The following is a 16,827-nucleotide window of genomic DNA, read 5'->3' on the forward strand; positions in this document are numbered from 1 at the left end:
AAAGTCCATTACATAAAATTAATTTTGATCATGAATTGTTAGTAAAAAATTATTAACATATATATATAAATGAGAATATAAGATGGATTCAGATTAAGGCATTATTATTATGGCAGATTCGGAAATGTTCTGAAATCATGATATGGTGTGTTTTTACCCAAGTCAATAAAGCATTGGTACAAAGGCAAAACAAATAAAGCTGTAGATGTTTTCACCCTGCACCAATACATTATCAACAAGTTTGAAATGTAAATTAAAGAAGAAAAATAAAATTTAAATTTTATCAATAAATCACATCAATCAAAATTAATTTAAATATTATTATATTTTTAGGAATTTTTATTCAATTTTCTCCCTTTTTACAGAATGCCATGAAGCATCTTCGAATATTGCGCTTAGAGTAACAAACATTCACATCAAAAGGAAACCAGTGAGAAGCCACAAACATTAAAAAAAAGCTGAAAAAGAATCTCTGAGAGAAATAGTTGAAGAAAGGAATTGTTAGGAAACAACAACATTCATCAACATATTAGCTATTTTAACTATAGTGAAAAGTGTAATATTGTGCTGGTTAACATTGTGAATAGCTGTATGTGCTGGTAAATATTGTGTATTACTGTAAATGAAATCTATTTATATATAAATATTACATTTAACAAAATATTCAAGACACCAGAATTACTTTGCAACCAATTAAAACATTTTTTCAATGTTTTTTTAGGAAGATGTAATGTAGTATAACTATAAAACGTGTTCCCAAACCAGTCACAAAATATTGGATTGGGATTGGATTTATTCTTATTAAGGATAGCCCATGAAAGAAGACTTATTTCCAGTGGGGTCATTCTTGTGGTGATTGGGCAGTACACCGGGAGACAATCCCCTACTCTTTTCCAAAAGAGTGTACTGCGTTCTTTAACATGCACATGGGCCATCAATGGACATGGAACCAACGGCTTAAACGTCTCATCCGAAAGACGGTGCACTATTATAACTTGTATTTCAGCCCTCCAGCTGAAATACAAGGAGAGGCAGCGATGGGAATTGAACTGGGGACCCAGAGATCTCCACGGTTTAGCGCACACACAGAGGCTACCACCAGATTAATCAACTGATCTAAGCTAAGGGTTCTGATGATAGAACCAAATTCTTTTTGAATAAGACCTTAAAACAGGAGATCCAATGAACACATGTGGCTCATGTGCATGGAAGCCAAGCTCCAGAGACTGGACTTAAAGAGCTGTTGGCATCTATCTGAAGAGTAGGGGTTACCAAAACGTATCAATTTAGTTATTTTTAGGCCAAGGATGTCAAACAGCGAATTTACTCACTTTCCTAAGTGGCAATGGTGGTATATCCCTTTACAAGACAAACATACACACAAAATGCTCCCTAAACTATGTCAATGAGGCTTACGAAATGGAGTTGTTTTTGATCGTGAGAAAAAATGAAGCCCTCCACACCTGGCATTCTAGTCACTGACCATGTCTGTATATAACTCAGCATAATATGCATCGTGGTATGGGTAAATCTCCTACCTTTACCTTTGCCTTAAATAGAACTTCAACATTTTTAATTATAGACCAGGCACATTCATGATTGATTTCTTCAAATTAAATTGTAAGTACCAGGAAAACACATCATGTAAAAATGATTTATACTACTGATATGTTGAAAGTGAGGTGTTGATAAATTAGTATAATTATGATTCATGATATAAGATTATCAGTGAAATGTCTTAAGTATGTTTTTATCAACCCTGTTAAAAATCAGAAAAACCATTAGAGTAAAGCAGTAAACATTCATAATCACTTTTGCACAAAGAACAATTACAGAATTAAGCATTATGCCACATCAAATCAAATCAAATTACAAATTTCACAAACAACAAAGGCATCTAATTTAACATTTCTACCTGTTTTGGAACTCAATCAATTCAGTGTTAATCTTTTCAATGTTCACATCTGTCCAGAGGATATCGTAGTAGCCGTTGACACGGTCAATGACGTCATTGTACAGACCGTATAACTTCTGCAGCAGGTTTAACTCTTTCTTGATCTGGAGAAGTTCCGGATATTCTGTGACCGGCAGCCCAAATAGTTCTTCACCGCCTGTGTATGTGATGAACTTACGGTACAGGTTGTCAAAGCGGTTCTGGTAGATGATCAAGCGTTCACTGGCCTCTTTTGGTGGTACTCCTGCTACCATTGGTCCAGCCTACAAAATCAAGATAGCACAATTATTAGATGTTGTAACTGGTATGACTTTGAACGTATACTTCACAACTCTTTAATCCAGAAACATGGGAATGGGAGAGAGGTGGTGAGCACTGATATGAAGATGAGTAAGGTCTTGACATGACTCTTAAGGTAGCCCTGTAAACAACTGAATAGGGTTGTTAAAACGGCTGGTAAAGTAGCTAGAACGAACATGGTTGAGCTCGATAATTTCTACTCTGACTCTTGTCTAGCGAATAGTCACTAAAGTGATTCAAATCCAAATTTTACTGTTGAAAGCCTGAATTACAGCTGACTGTCATCCCCTCTGTTAGGCAACAGCTATTGTTACACCAGTGTTTAAACCAATTCCTAATACTGATTAAATGTATAGTCCAAATCCAATTCATACATGCAAATATATAACATCCAATCAGCATTGAAATTTACTGGTATAACAAGAGCCACTGATAATATTTTATCATTTTTTAAATAAAAAGAACCTAAGTTATTTAGTGTAGTTTACAAAACAAACAAAAAATATAACAAACCTTCTCATAGTCAGAATAAAAGTTTGCACAATCGGCAACAAAATCTTGCACATTTGTGAGCAGGCCACCACGGAAATCTGGTTGGATCTTGAGTAGGAAATGTGACATCTCTGTTGACTGGGCCACGAGCTTAGCCCACGTGTAGCGCAAGGTGTCAACCTTCTCAGCATCTTCCTTAGCAACCAGCAGTTCGTATTTGCTAAGTGTAGCATATGATTCCTAAAAGAAAAATATAAATTAAACAGTATAAATTATAGTCTATATATCTGAACTAATGTGGAATCCGTAAATGGAAACTTGCGTGCAAATCAAAGAATAGTAAAATTAATATTTATCAATCTTACATACTATGAGCACACAATTCAATATGTATATATTTATATTTAATTCTCTTTTAAATGGTATGTAACTGTATAAAACAGTGTTTATATTATGTGAATATACTGTACAAAGGTATAATTTGTCATTTTCATCACCTCAATTGGGCCAATCTCCATATCAATGCGTATCTCATTTTCTCGGATCTCCTTTAAGGCACCCATGGCGATACGAATATCATCAAGATCTTTGATTGGTCGTCCAAGTTTCTTGGCTGTGTCATCAATGAAGTCAAAGATATTCTCCATCATGGTTCTGTATCGCTCATTGCAGGCTTTTCCAAAAACCACCTGCCAAGCTCTAGTCTCCGTTACCAGCGCATACTTTAAATTTTCTATGTATAATGAATGGATTAAAGATTACCACTTTGTTGTATGAGCTTTCAACACAGGTATAGTCTATTTCATGAATATTTACCTGGATAAACTGACTAGATAAGTATCTCACACATAGACTACCAACATCACTTCTGTAATTTATATTGCCATGCACAATATTTTAATCCAATCTTGCATTTTGTCATTGTACAAATAAACAATTAATAATCATTATTAATAGTTGTTTAAATGGGTTTTTTTTAATCAAACAATAAATCAATACATTTTGTTACATTATAGAAAGAGGTTGGAAGACATGCTTCCACAAGAGCAAGTTTTATGTTGATTTAGCATCCTTTGGTAATATACAGTATTTCATAAACCAGATAAATGAAACATTATTAATGTGGTAATGTATTACATAGCATTACACTTTAAGTTCAAGACTAGCAGTTCTCAAACTATGGGTCACAACCACCAATTGGGTCACCAAATAAATTTGGGTCGCAAGAAGGAATTTTAAAAATATTTAATTTTATAGCATCTTTAAATTTGCTGTAGCAGACAGAGCGCACTAAGTATCATTAAAACATTATACTTCCAGAATGTATTTTTTTTGGGGGGTCATCGGCCAAAAACTTTAAGAATAACTCTTATAGCGTACCTGTAAAGAGTGCTAGGGCTCCAACATTGTAATATTCAGGTTCATTTTGAATGCTAGCCTCAAGTTCTTTGTAGTGGAGGATCATACTCTGGAAGTCATTTAAGTTGGGATGCTCTGCCATGAATTCCTGAATGGTGGTCTCACGATCCTTCTGCCAGATAGCATGGTACACGTTGAAGTTCTCCAGCGCAGTGGTCACTTCCTTCTTGGTCGAGTTGATGCAAGTGGAGAGTGGTGCAACAAGTTTTGCAACATCTTTGTTCTCGCTGACGCTCTTGAAATAGTTTTTAGCCTGAACGGGAGGTACATTTGGTGTCTCTTCACCCTTACCACGCTTTCCAGCCAAATCGCTACGGGAACTTTCAGAGTGCGCAATGCTTGTTAGACTGCTTCGCCGGTTAGTCTCGGAGGCTGCTCCTGCCCTAGCTTCTGCTTCACGCTTGGCCTAGAGTGAACAAAAACATTTAATTTCATGTTCAAACGAAATGACAAATATGTTTGTAGGGTTCTTTTAGCATGTTACCGGAGATTACTGCCTCTTTAGTTCAGATTTGTTCCCTCAAGTGAGAAAATTGGGAAATCATTAAGGATAATAAGTTATTATTACTAAATACTAGAAGATTCCCGAGAAGACTGACTTTTCATTTCTAAAATATGTAAAATATAAAAAGATAATATATATGGGGAAAAGAACCACTATTAGAAGACATCTCACCAAATAGTAGTAGTACTAATTAAACATTTTCAGCCTAATACCCACTATAAAATTTTGTGTCACGAATTGGTGGGAGTTGCCCACAAATGGACATGATGATACAACATCACATTCATAACATTATGTCGTCAATTACATCCATATATGGGCATCACTGCTACTGTATCACATACAATTTTATAGTATGGATGGGGCTTCTTAATATTCCAATAGGTGCTTTGTGAAATAATTGAGAACATGAGAAGGAAAGAAAATGTTCATAAGTGTAGAGGCTAATGTAAATTGTGTTTAAACTTTGCAGTTACATTAAGGAGAGAGAGAGATTGTTGAAACAGATATTAGTGGCTGTGCAATAAAAAGAATCTAGATGAATAAGCCTCTGTGTGTTAGAAAAATAAAATTTATGAGAATGAATCAAGACGTTTTAAAAAAAAAACATGATACGTTGATGCATTACATATGTCTAGGTCAGACAATTCCATTATTTTTTAGGTAAGCTCCTAAATGGAAACTGGCTAATAATAGGTTCATCCACTACAATAGCCTCGCCAGCACTTTGCTCCTTCAGCAAGGTAAATAATTTGCTAGGCTTGGGAAAAATTGTTTACCTTGGGTTTCCTCTCCTTAGTCCACTGTGATATGCCCTTGGAGACAGCTAGCACCATCTGAGCTGCCTTGTTGATGGCCTGCTGTACTTCATCTAAAGCGGGCTGCATGGTGATGTTGGGGATGGCTAGGGTGACATTACATCTGAAGAAGGGACTATCCTTCTTCTGTTTATCTCCTCTCTGTGTCATATCTGAAAAAAAAAAAAAAAATTATAAAGAATAATAATATTCATGTGTGTATTATTTATAATACATTTTAAACCATAATCCATTTTCAGATCTCAATATAGGATTATGAAGTTAGCACCAAAAGCAAAACTTTAAAATACCATCCAATGTGAAATCAGATGTGCCTATAGTTACAGTTGGTTTAAACATACTTCTCCCTCATATACGAGATTACATAATTATAAAGAAAGCATAGTGATCCTAGCTGGCAAAAGCTTGTGTAATTGTAAACAGTTTGAAGTTAACTGTGATCTACAAAATAACAGTGAGTATTGGTTTACTTTAAATGTCTATATGGAGTTTTAAGTCAGTCTAAGATAAAGTGCTACTAGTGACTAGCATGGCTCTATCTACCATTAAAAAGAATATCATAAAATATATTTCTCTTCTACATACCCATGTAGCTCAGCACGGTGCTTGAAGTGACTCTTTTGCGAATAGTGTCCAGTGTCTGTCGAGTCACCTTCAACAGGGCGTCCAGATTACGATGATTAAAGTGAGCCAGAAGCTCTTGCGCTGCTTCCTCTAAATTCTCCTGCAATTCACGTTTGCGCTTAGCAACTGTCATAGCCGCTGCAGACTGTACTCGTGATTTCACACTGCCCTGACTACGGTTTAAACTGGTCCTGGATGGCGTTGGGCTTGCACGCCGCTTCTCAACTGTATTTTAGAAAAATTAATATTCTTAATTTGTGATCCGACACAGTACACTGTAGAAAGTTCAAAGACTTATTTGCCAAGAGTCCGAAGTCTCCCACAAGTTGCAGGAATCTTCCAGAAATCAGGACAGCCTTCTGCACTCACGCAAGCAAGAATCTCCCGGAAAATAAACCCATCTCCCACAAAATTCATAACATTTACAACTTTATAGTTAATTTGAAGTCTGCGCTGATGGGTATCACCATGCATAGCAAAAATTAAATAATTAAAAGAAGCTCGTTTAACCAGATCTCCCAGAAGGCACTGCATCCTACTTGAGACACCCTGATTTGCAGTGGGGTTCTTCTCATGTGAACTTGGCAGTACAGCGGCAGACAATTACCGGCACTTTTCCAAATAGTGAAAAAATGACATTTCTATAAAGAACTCAGTCAATATAATCAACAACCTACTAAATTTTATCATAAGAGCAAAACTTACCACAGTCCCATATGTGAGTAAACCTACATATATAAATGATTACAAAGAAAGCATTTCTTTGAGAGGTATTAGTTCAATAGCTCTCAAGAAATAATATGGTTTCATTACCTTCTTCTCCATCTTTGTCCTCCTCTGCATCATCTTCGTCATCCTCTTCATCTTTATCAGCTGTCAACAGCATGTCAATCAACTCATTGGCAGCTTCTTCAACCTGCATGCTCTTTATCTGCAGTGTGATTGCCCCCTTGTTGCACAATTCCTATTTCAATAATATTGACAGCATTATAAAAAATATAATATGCCCATACGCATTCTGAATCTGAATCTATACTGACAGGACTCCACAGGGGTACAGTATATGCATCAGTGTGCGTCATCAATCTGCAAACTATAGGTGTTATTTATTTATCTATGATGTATTAATTAAAAATATATTTTTGACTAGTAAGTGATTTTGTGTATGCAACACAAGGTATATAATTTGGTTTGGTTCTTCAGGAGGGAGATCCAACAACTGATGTCAAGGCAGCGACGCTTTCACTAGTGCGAATACAAGAAAAAAACTGCCAAATTTGATGAAACAACAGCTTCTGTCATCATTATGATCAACCCATACTTGGCTCCCTAGAGGAGGTTTTCCATACAGTTCTAGCTATTGACCAGCGTACTTGAATTTGAATCTACTGAGTACCCAAACTTTGATGGAAAGAAACAATGTGGATATTAATGTGTCTTGCCTTAAACCACGCAATGTTATGCATTTTGGGGAAACAGGGAGCTACTAATGCTAGGTTTACATTATGTTACAGCTGCCAGAGCAGAGGCCCGTTTGCCTCAAACATAGTGCGGCGTGGGATTTTGGCCATTTTTTATCTGTATTTAAGTTTTGTAGGTTTTGTTCAGTTTTCATAGCTTTGCCTTCTTTCACAGCTTGCCCATTCCGGCCCCTCGCATTGTCTCACATCAATCCCGTTTTTTTTTCACGGTGACCTGAAACCTGGCTGCCGTGGCAACCGGAAACATAGTGTAAACCTAGCATAATCCAGAAATTTGTGAACTATCATAAAAAGATTACCTGAGTCCTTGCATGAAACTGAGCAATGGTCCAGGGGTCATCCTCTGGGAGCTCACATAACTGGGTCGTGCTCATCTCAAACAAGACGGAATTGATCCGGAACTGAACCAAGTCATTTGCACGGTCCATCAAAAGCTCCAAATTCCCTGAAAATATATGTTGGATAAAACTTGAATTCTGGGTTCCTTATATTGTATCAGCAATTTAAAAAATATTTAGCTGTCAATAAGTAAACGCTGGCCAAAGTAAAGGCCAAATAGCTCAGTCAGTTAGCCTAATTAGTCAAATACCCTAATAATTATTTTACCTAGTCAGTTAACATATTAATATATAACCTAGCCAGATAACCCAGTATTAGTTAAAATAATCAGCATATATTGCTAACCTTGTCAGCTAATATATTAAGCTGACCTAAACAGTTACCCAAAAGGCATTTAATCTCACAACCAAACATGGGTCAGCATCTGTGTATGTCTAGACTGTTACCCTAGTATCCGATTATCGATTCAGCTGAGCATCAGTTAATCTGAGTCAGCAAACCTGGTTAGCTAACCTGGGCAGTTATTCCAGAGTCGGCAAACCAGGTCAGCTAACCTGGTCCTGCTACTCACCTAGAGCTGTATAAACATCACTGATGAAACTTTCAATGTTTAAGCTGGTCCATGTAAGCATACTCAAGCCAGGGTCAACCACAGAGTCTAGCTTGTTGATATGGGGCGTCATCAATGACTCAAACACTTGGTGAATCTTACCCCGCACACGCTTGTTCTCAAGTAAGAGCATCTTAATTGAAGAAACAAAACATAATCTTTCAGTAGTATAAGACAAAAAAAAATCATTTTGCTTTTTAGTTTTGTGCTGATGTTACAATACATCATCACATAAAGTGCATAGCTGCCTATGCAATATGTGCTATAAATCCAACATTGTCACTACTGCTGTTGCCACTACTGCTACCATTAATACACTACCAATACCAGTACTACTACTATTATCAATGTTTAAATGAGTACAGTAATACTAATCTTACCTCTAGTTTACCATGTAGTTCTTTGAAGTAACCTTGTTTCTGTCGCATTGCTTTAGCTGCAATTGGTATGTCCAACCCAAGACGTGTCATGCACTCTGTCTCACGTATCAATGTAAGAATCTGTGGGTCGAAATTAACATAGAGTTCATTGCTCTCGGGATGCCTGACCAGTAGTGATGCGTTCAGCCCGGATTTGACAGCTTCGACCTGCCGCAACCATGCTCTGTGGTACAAGACTTCAAACTCCATCAACACCTTAGCCAGCTTGTTAAAGTTCTTGATGATCTTCTTAGCATCGGCTCCTTGTAAGAGGTGCGGTTGCTGCTGAAAGACTTCCATTGGTTCTTGGATCCTGCGGAACATCTGCCTTGCCCACATGATCTTGCCGGCGATTGGTGGAAGATCTCTGGCCACTGGAGGTTCGTTCTTGTTGCGTTGGTAATTCTTGGCAGTGTTTTCAATCTCACGGCCAAATCGTTGCAGTATCAATGTGTACTTCTCCTGCACACCAAGATTGCATAAACCAAGTCTATTAAATTAAAAAATAATTAATATCTAAATTAATACATTTAAATGGAAGTTTAATCACAAAATTTATGGTAGAGTAATTGACAGTAGCGGCAGTTTGGCGCGGCAGTTGAGGTTTAGGCTTTAGATTCTCCGCTGTGCAGATTCGCATGTGTCCTTGGGCAAGGCACTTTAGCTAAAATGCTTCAGTCCACCCAGCTGTATCAATGGGTACCAGCAAACTGCTGGGACTAACCTGGGACGGACTAGTGTCCCGTCCAGGGGAGTACAATTCTCATCCGCTTCACACTACAGAAACTGGGGATAAGCTCCAGCCCTATGAGCCCCAGTGGCTCGGAAAAGATTTAGTAGTTAATTGTTTATTAATTGACAATAAATGAATGTCCCATAAACACTTCTGTTGCAGCATTTTATCAAATGGGTTTACAAAATTTGATACGTTCCTACCTGTCAAACTTTCCAATTAACTGCAAAGCTCGTTGGATGTTATGAATCTTGTCAAACATTTCATCCATGAAGCTTTTGATCTGGGCCTGAAAGAAATCATAGTGGTAATCATAATTGTCATCATTATTCAATTCAATTCAAATTTATTTGAGTATAATTCAACACATTACATATAACAAAACAATGAACAATAAAAAGATAATTTAGTAAAACATTTTCAGTTCAGGATAACCCAAAAAAACCGAATCAGTTTATTTTCATTTGGTCCCTTAAATAAAAAATATTACATAAAAGTATTATCTTCTTCATCGTTATCATTATTATCAACATTCTCATACTCACCAATATCATTATCATTAAAATACCTGATCATCATTAGCATCATCCTAATTATTATCATCAACATTATCCTCATCATCACCTAGCAACAGCTTGAGTGTTCTTACCTGTAACTCATTCACTTGTCGTTTGAATTCTGTATAATCTTGGTCGTAGTCTGCCTTCCTTTGGTCAAGTGGGTCGTACGGCTTCTTTTTCATCGAAGTATAAATGGCACCAAAACGGGCAGCCTTCAACTCCATTCCTTAAAATTCATTAAAATTGTATACAACCTAAATTCAGAAACTTTTTCCACCAAAAGATCAATTTTGACACAAAATAATGAATAAAATAATAAATAATTAAAGTATATTCAGTTGTCTGAATTTTCAATGATTTAATTTTTCAAAAAAATTCTGTGACCTTAAGCAAAGAAGTTACTGTATGACTTAATCCATGCTCTGAGCACTATGAGACTCATAAAGCGCTATAATATATAATATATTCGGAAAAGAGTAGGGGATTGTCTCCCGGTGTACTGCCCAATCACCACCAGAAGGACCCCACTGGAATTAAGTCTTCTTCTAGACTTTCGTGGGCTATCCTTGGTGTTTACACATAGATAGATTTATTCTATTCTTCTATTTTTGAAATCTAGACATTCCTATTTGTCTTTTATTACCTTCAATACGAGACTCAGCTAAATGTGAGTACATTTCAATCACGTCAAACATATCAATAATCTTTGTCAGTCGCCGTTCAAAGGTGTCAAACTTGCCGAATATATACATCTCGGAGAATTCAAACTGTCGTTCGTTGGGCATTGTCTCAAGTTTTTGCTTTGTCTTCTGGAAACAGGCTTGGTACTCGCGGTTTAGTCGGATCGAAGCCCGAAGCTTCGCGATCACCTCATCACGAGGTTGCTCCCAGATGGTGTAAATGCCATTACAAGTGATGTATGCCTTGCATGCTGTTATCATTTGATTGGTTACCTAAAATATATCATTCATGATTGGTTGATATATCATATTATTATTACATAGCTTGATATGCTTTATGGCTAAATGCAAGCATTTGACTGGCTTATAAATTATTTCACTGACTTACACTATGATTGGCCTAACCATATGCACTAACATGTATACTGATTAGTCATCTAAACACACAGTATAGCAATGAAAAAATACTTATTTTTATTTACGTATTTGTATAACTATAAAAAGAAAATTCTTTTGTCAATTAAAATCTAAAGTTTCTATATCACTAACAAATGATCTTAATATTTACCTTGACAAATAGTGAGGTCATTCTTTCTGATGTGTTGTAGTAACGCGAGATGCTATGGATCATACGGATAGCATTGATTAAACCGGGAATAGTATCAACCATACCAACCTAAACAAAAACCACATAATAATAATAATAATAATAATAATAACAATAATAATAATAATAGTGTAGTATTACAGTATATAGCGCACATATCCATCTAATGTAAGATTCTCAGGGCGCTTAATATGTGGACTAGGAACTCGATTAATGACTTTCTTCACCCCTAAGGGTCCCATCGTGTCTGTGCTACCCGCTAACCCAGTACCAGCAACTCTTGTGGTCCACTACATAAACAGAGTATTAAATATTGCTTATTGATTGCTTCAACTTCAATCTGATTCATTTACTGTATACTGTACAGTAGTTTGATGAAAATTGCAATAAAAGGTTGTTAATAAATGGCTGGTGGAAAAGGGATGTGGATGCATGTACCAACCAGTTTGCGCAAGGTCTAACTATTTGTTAGTGTTTCACTGGTTAGCATGCGGGCTGCCATCTGCAAATATACTTTAAACCTAGTCAACTTGACCACTGTAAACATTTTCATTCGTAATAATTAACAAAGTCAAGCAAGAAATTTTAACCAAAACAAAATTATGCTAGGAAAAGAATGTTCTATGAGATATTTCCTAACTAAACTCTTCCCCATAGCAGTCAATTGTCACAAATGTGCAACTTACAGGGTCACTATTGTACAAGGGGTCGCAAAACTTCTCTAGCGTGTACAGAAACTTGACATTGTCTTTAGCTTCATTTGCAGCATCTGTTATCCTCCGATCTAGCTCCATCCAACTCTGGAAATACATGAAAAAATTACAAATATGCGATGTTTTCATTCCAATTCCTTGGGTTTTAAAACCTCACACAAACAGCCTCATAATGAGACTTACTAATTAATTTATTTATATAGTGCATCTTGCCACTATGCACCTCACATTGTTGTTCTGCTCACTGGATCAAATGGAACGTATACACAGTTCCCTGGGGAAATCTCAATAAAAAATACAGTAGCACAAATGGTAGCACACGTTTTTTTTTAATTAACAAAATTTTATGACACACAAGCTTTCATAATAGCTTGAGTTAGCTTCATCAGCTCATGGATGAAAGAAAAGCTTTCCTCCATTATCAGGCGAATGAAGTTAAAACACATGATGGCGGGTTGAGCTAATGCAACCTACCTTGAGTAAACGTGACTTGGCAGCTTGCAACACTCCAAGCACTGCCTTCACATGTGGGTGCTTGATCTGGTCCAACAGGTAGTTGAACTTTGACATCCTCTTCTTCCAGTGGTCAAGTTCCGCTCGAGGACCAATATTATCTGCCTCTTTGCGAATTTGTTCACTCTCAGTCAAAACCTGTAATACCATCGAACAGTGTAATAAATCATTCATTTCTTCTCTTAGCTCCAAAAATACATTTGTTTCTTGGTGAAGTTACTTCAAAACAAACTTTGCCTGCTCATCATATTCCTTTTACATTATTAATTGTTAATACTTGAGCCAAGTTGTGGAAATGGCTAAATTGTAACAAAAAATTCATTTAATTTTCAAGATACTAGTAATCTTTAAAATGAAAGTCATTCATTGAAATTGAATATATCAAGTCAAAACAATAAAAGTACAGCAAGCTTCAAGTCAAGATAAACATGATTTTGAGTATTTGCCTTTTAAGTCATTTTGTGCATACAATGAAGGGCCAATCATTGAAATTGGATATTTCAAGTCAAGTTATTAAAGAGTATTAAAGTACAGCACTCTTTAGAGTCCAGATCATTTAGAGAATTACCTTATCAGTTAATTGCGCGTACATTGTTTAATAGAATTACCAGAGTTGTAGCTGTAGAAAACTAATTGTGGGTGATTGACATTTCAAGGGTGGGTGGGCAATAACACTGGTAAACTCTAAATATAAGAGTGGATTTTAAGGGAAAAGTGTGTTAATAAGGGTGGGTGGAGGGCCATGAAATTAGCTTCAGACTGGGTAAAAAATCTCAAGGCTGGGTGGCCCTATGCCAGCCATAACTGCATCACTGAATTACCAAAAAGATGTGAAACAACTGGTTTGTTGTTTCCACAACAAAACTTTGGGACATATGATTTGATATTTAACTGTTGATTTATAGTAAAAAAAATGTTTAATTTTTAGGTCATTTTTTAACTGCCATATTTTATAGCTGCATTTACTGAATACTGGAATATACGGCAACTTAACCATTTTTTCTTGACACACTTCATTTTTAAATACAGGTGGCAAATATTAAATAATCTATAATACCAGACAGCAATGCGCTAATTATTAGAATATAATCCTGTCACCTGTTCAATCTGTCGTATCCATATAGTGATACATTGTTCAATCTGCTCAAGATCCTGGGTGCTGTTAGCAACCGCAACAAAATCTGAAGGTTTCACCAGCTTGGAGAGGTCATGCGACTGACACGGGGCCAATTCAACCTTTTGTCCGAGAGATTCTTGCGCTCCGGAGAGAATTGTTACAAAGGATTCAAGGTTGTTAAGGAAGTCTATTCGCGTTGGTTGGTTTGCCTGCGAGTTAAGTTTCCCCCACCAAGTTGTATTCGCACGAAGAAATGGAATGAAGATGTTGGACAGTAGGTTATTGACTGCAAATAAAAGGTTGCCTCCATTTGTGTCCAATGTGGTGAAGTTAACCTCCTGTATATGGATAATAAAACATACGTTACACCATTTATAGACTAGATAGAATCAATAAAGACTGTCTCTTATACACATCTAGATGTGTATAAGAGACAGGTACCACTAGGCCTAATTCCTACCTTTTTATTTATTTATTTATTACGGTATAAAATATATTACAATACAATAGCAAAGAGCTAAATATTCAAAAAGTAGAAAAATATATCCTTGATTAAAAACTTGATGGGTTTAGATCTCTTTAAACATCTTAACATTGGTTGTATTCCTTTTACATGAAGGTGACAAATAGTTACAACATTATAACCTTCTCTTTAGATAGTTCATATTAATAATAATAATAATAATAATTTAAGTCTTATTGTACATAACACAATAAAGTGGCCCTACGCACTTTACATGAACAAAAAGAAAAACAATGGAAATTTTAATCTGTTACCACATTTATTGTTTAAAAATAAAGCTTAAATTCATTTTAACACTTTCAAAATTTTAAACAATTGCTATTAATTCTATCTGATAGGGTGGTCGATCGATTGCAGGAGAGGCACAACATAATTATTTATACGTTATTTTCAACCATTCATTACCCTTTACTTCTTTTAATGCATAGATCTTCATGTTTATTCTATTTATTTATTTATTTTTCTTTTTTTGGGAGGGATGTTTGTATTTTAGTCAATATGCTTTAATAAGTATATTCTAATATTGTATCATCATCATGAGGAGGGGCAAATGCCCTCCCTGAACCTCCATTGGCACCACCACTGAATGTGTGGAGAAAAGAAGATTACAAATATTTGACCAAATAATACTGCATCACTCTCGCCAAGTTTCAATTCTTACCTTGTGAATATTTTCAATGGTGATAGCTTTACTGACTGAAGACTTGAGGAAAAATATGCAAATTCCAATGGCTGAGATATCTTTACCCTCTGTTAGGATTAACCTAGACTTGGAGGCACGAACTTTCCCTCCGGCTAATCGCAGTTGATCAGCTATTGTGGAATAAGAAAATGGTAAACATTGTAATTGACTACCTCATTTTACTAAATATGATAAGCAGTGGGAAGCGATCAACCTGGACTTTGTAGCATGAACTTACCTCCTGCTAACTGTAGTTGATCAGTACAAAATGGTAATAATAGTTAATTGACTATCTCATTTTACAAATATACCGTAAATGCCTCGTATAAGCGCAGCAGCACTTATACATTTACTGGATGCTTCAGTGCGGCGCTTATTCGAGATCGGGGCTTATAAAAAAATTGGTGAGGTGCTTTCCCATGCCCATTAACATCTTACCTTTCTCACGTATTCCTGTAGTTCTGTAGGCCTACCATAGGCCATACGTCATCGTGAATAATTGTTCATTTTAACACTGTATACTTTTAAAACCCTGTTTCTCAGAGTGTTTCATTACACACAGGGTAATATATATACTGCCGATTAAGCGCTGCAGTGTATATATTCAAGAGCAGCGCTTAGCAATAAAATCAGGTTTGTGCGGTGCTTATTCAAGAGCGGCGGTTATTCGAGAGCGGCGCCTATTCCAGAGCAGTGCTTATTCAAGCATTTAAGGTATAAGCAGTATGGTAAGGTTGGCTCTACAATCCACAAAAGTTTAGGGGGTAGGAGCAGAAGGGGTGGGATGGCTTATACTTGGACAATAACCTAATGTATAATTTTTTTTTTTCAAAAAACATCATGAAAACCAGTTGATTTTTGCAGTTTTTTGTAATGCAAAATTGCAAATTCCTGTGGCATATTTGGCACCACTTCCAAGAAATCTGGTATATGAGCTTTCTTATACATCAAATTGTATTTGCTTGTGTGTGGTGTTACCTATTACTGATGAATTAAAAAGATACTTTAATTGATATAATAGTACATTAATTTGCAGGAGATGGGTTATTTCTTGCTTATGAAAGCGATTGAAGCGTTAAGGCTTCTGAGAGACTTCCGCAGATTGTAAAAAAAATCAGTACCCTAGATTTAAATTAGATCACACACATTAACATAGATGATCTAATAGCAATATGATACACAATTCTCTTTCATCAGAGCGTATTACAATTTTGCACTAGCTCACCTACTATATCATAAACATGAAAAGCACCTGCATTATATTCTTAAACTGTCTTGAGTTCACAAGCTGTAAATTGAAACCAAAGTGACTCAATCATTACAAAATCTGATTAGTAAATCTCTTGATTCTAGCTATAGATTCTAACCACAATGTCACAAAATTCAGTTTGACGATCACCTTCATATTTCCTCTAAAATCTAACTATAGAAAAATCTATTAGCTGCAGACTTAAATAAATAGACTGGAAATAATTAACACAGATTAGAGTCAGTTCATATTTCCATTGATGTAAATATGCAATGTCTGTCATCTACTGTACAGCTAAAAAGAAATCAAAAATTCAATTCCATATTTGAAATTAAAGCTGCAACTAAAGATGTAAATGAGAAAAAAATATCCCCATCAATTAACTCTAAAATTTGCCGGTAAGCAATTAAAGATTTTTGTAGGAAAATGTAAATCAGCAACAAATTTGTATCCATTTTTTGTTGGAAGTTATTAATACCTATTTAATCC

The 16,827-nt window shown here is 35.9% G+C and overlaps 1 protein-coding gene across 1 annotated transcript in view; it reads right to left on the reverse strand.

Moving 5' to 3' along the window:
• The window catches only part of LOC117107525 (dynein heavy chain 5, axonemal-like), a 62,888-nt gene that overhangs the window by 27,255 nt on the left and 18,806 nt on the right, over positions 1–16,827 (reverse strand). The window contains exons 4-21 of the mRNA XM_033249217.1: positions 15,069–15,220; positions 13,866–14,222; positions 12,729–12,905; positions 12,228–12,341; positions 11,503–11,610; positions 10,898–11,207; positions 10,344–10,480; positions 9,898–9,983; positions 8,923–9,451; positions 8,504–8,675; positions 7,893–8,038; positions 6,926–7,076; positions 6,074–6,337; positions 5,450–5,640; positions 4,127–4,571; positions 3,244–3,479; positions 2,768–2,986; positions 1,916–2,217 (exon numbers count right to left, since the gene is read on the reverse strand). Coding sequence (XP_033105108.1) covers positions 1,916–2,217; positions 2,768–2,986; positions 3,244–3,479; positions 4,127–4,571; positions 5,450–5,640; positions 6,074–6,337; positions 6,926–7,076; positions 7,893–8,038; positions 8,504–8,675; positions 8,923–9,451; positions 9,898–9,983; positions 10,344–10,480; positions 10,898–11,207; positions 11,503–11,610; positions 12,228–12,341; positions 12,729–12,905; positions 13,866–14,222; positions 15,069–15,220 — 4,096 coding nt within the window. The remainder of the gene's footprint in view (positions 1–1,915; positions 2,218–2,767; positions 2,987–3,243; positions 3,480–4,126; positions 4,572–5,449; positions 5,641–6,073; positions 6,338–6,925; positions 7,077–7,892; positions 8,039–8,503; positions 8,676–8,922; positions 9,452–9,897; positions 9,984–10,343; positions 10,481–10,897; positions 11,208–11,502; positions 11,611–12,227; positions 12,342–12,728; positions 12,906–13,865; positions 14,223–15,068; positions 15,221–16,827) is intronic.

The sequence above is a fragment of the Anneissia japonica genome, unplaced genomic scaffold (genome assembly GCF_011630105.1).
Source record: "Anneissia japonica isolate Jap-2015-1 unplaced genomic scaffold, ASM1163010v1 scaffold287722_len911783_cov160, whole genome shotgun sequence".
Taxonomy (NCBI): domain Eukaryota; kingdom Metazoa; phylum Echinodermata; class Crinoidea; order Comatulida; family Comatulidae; genus Anneissia; species Anneissia japonica.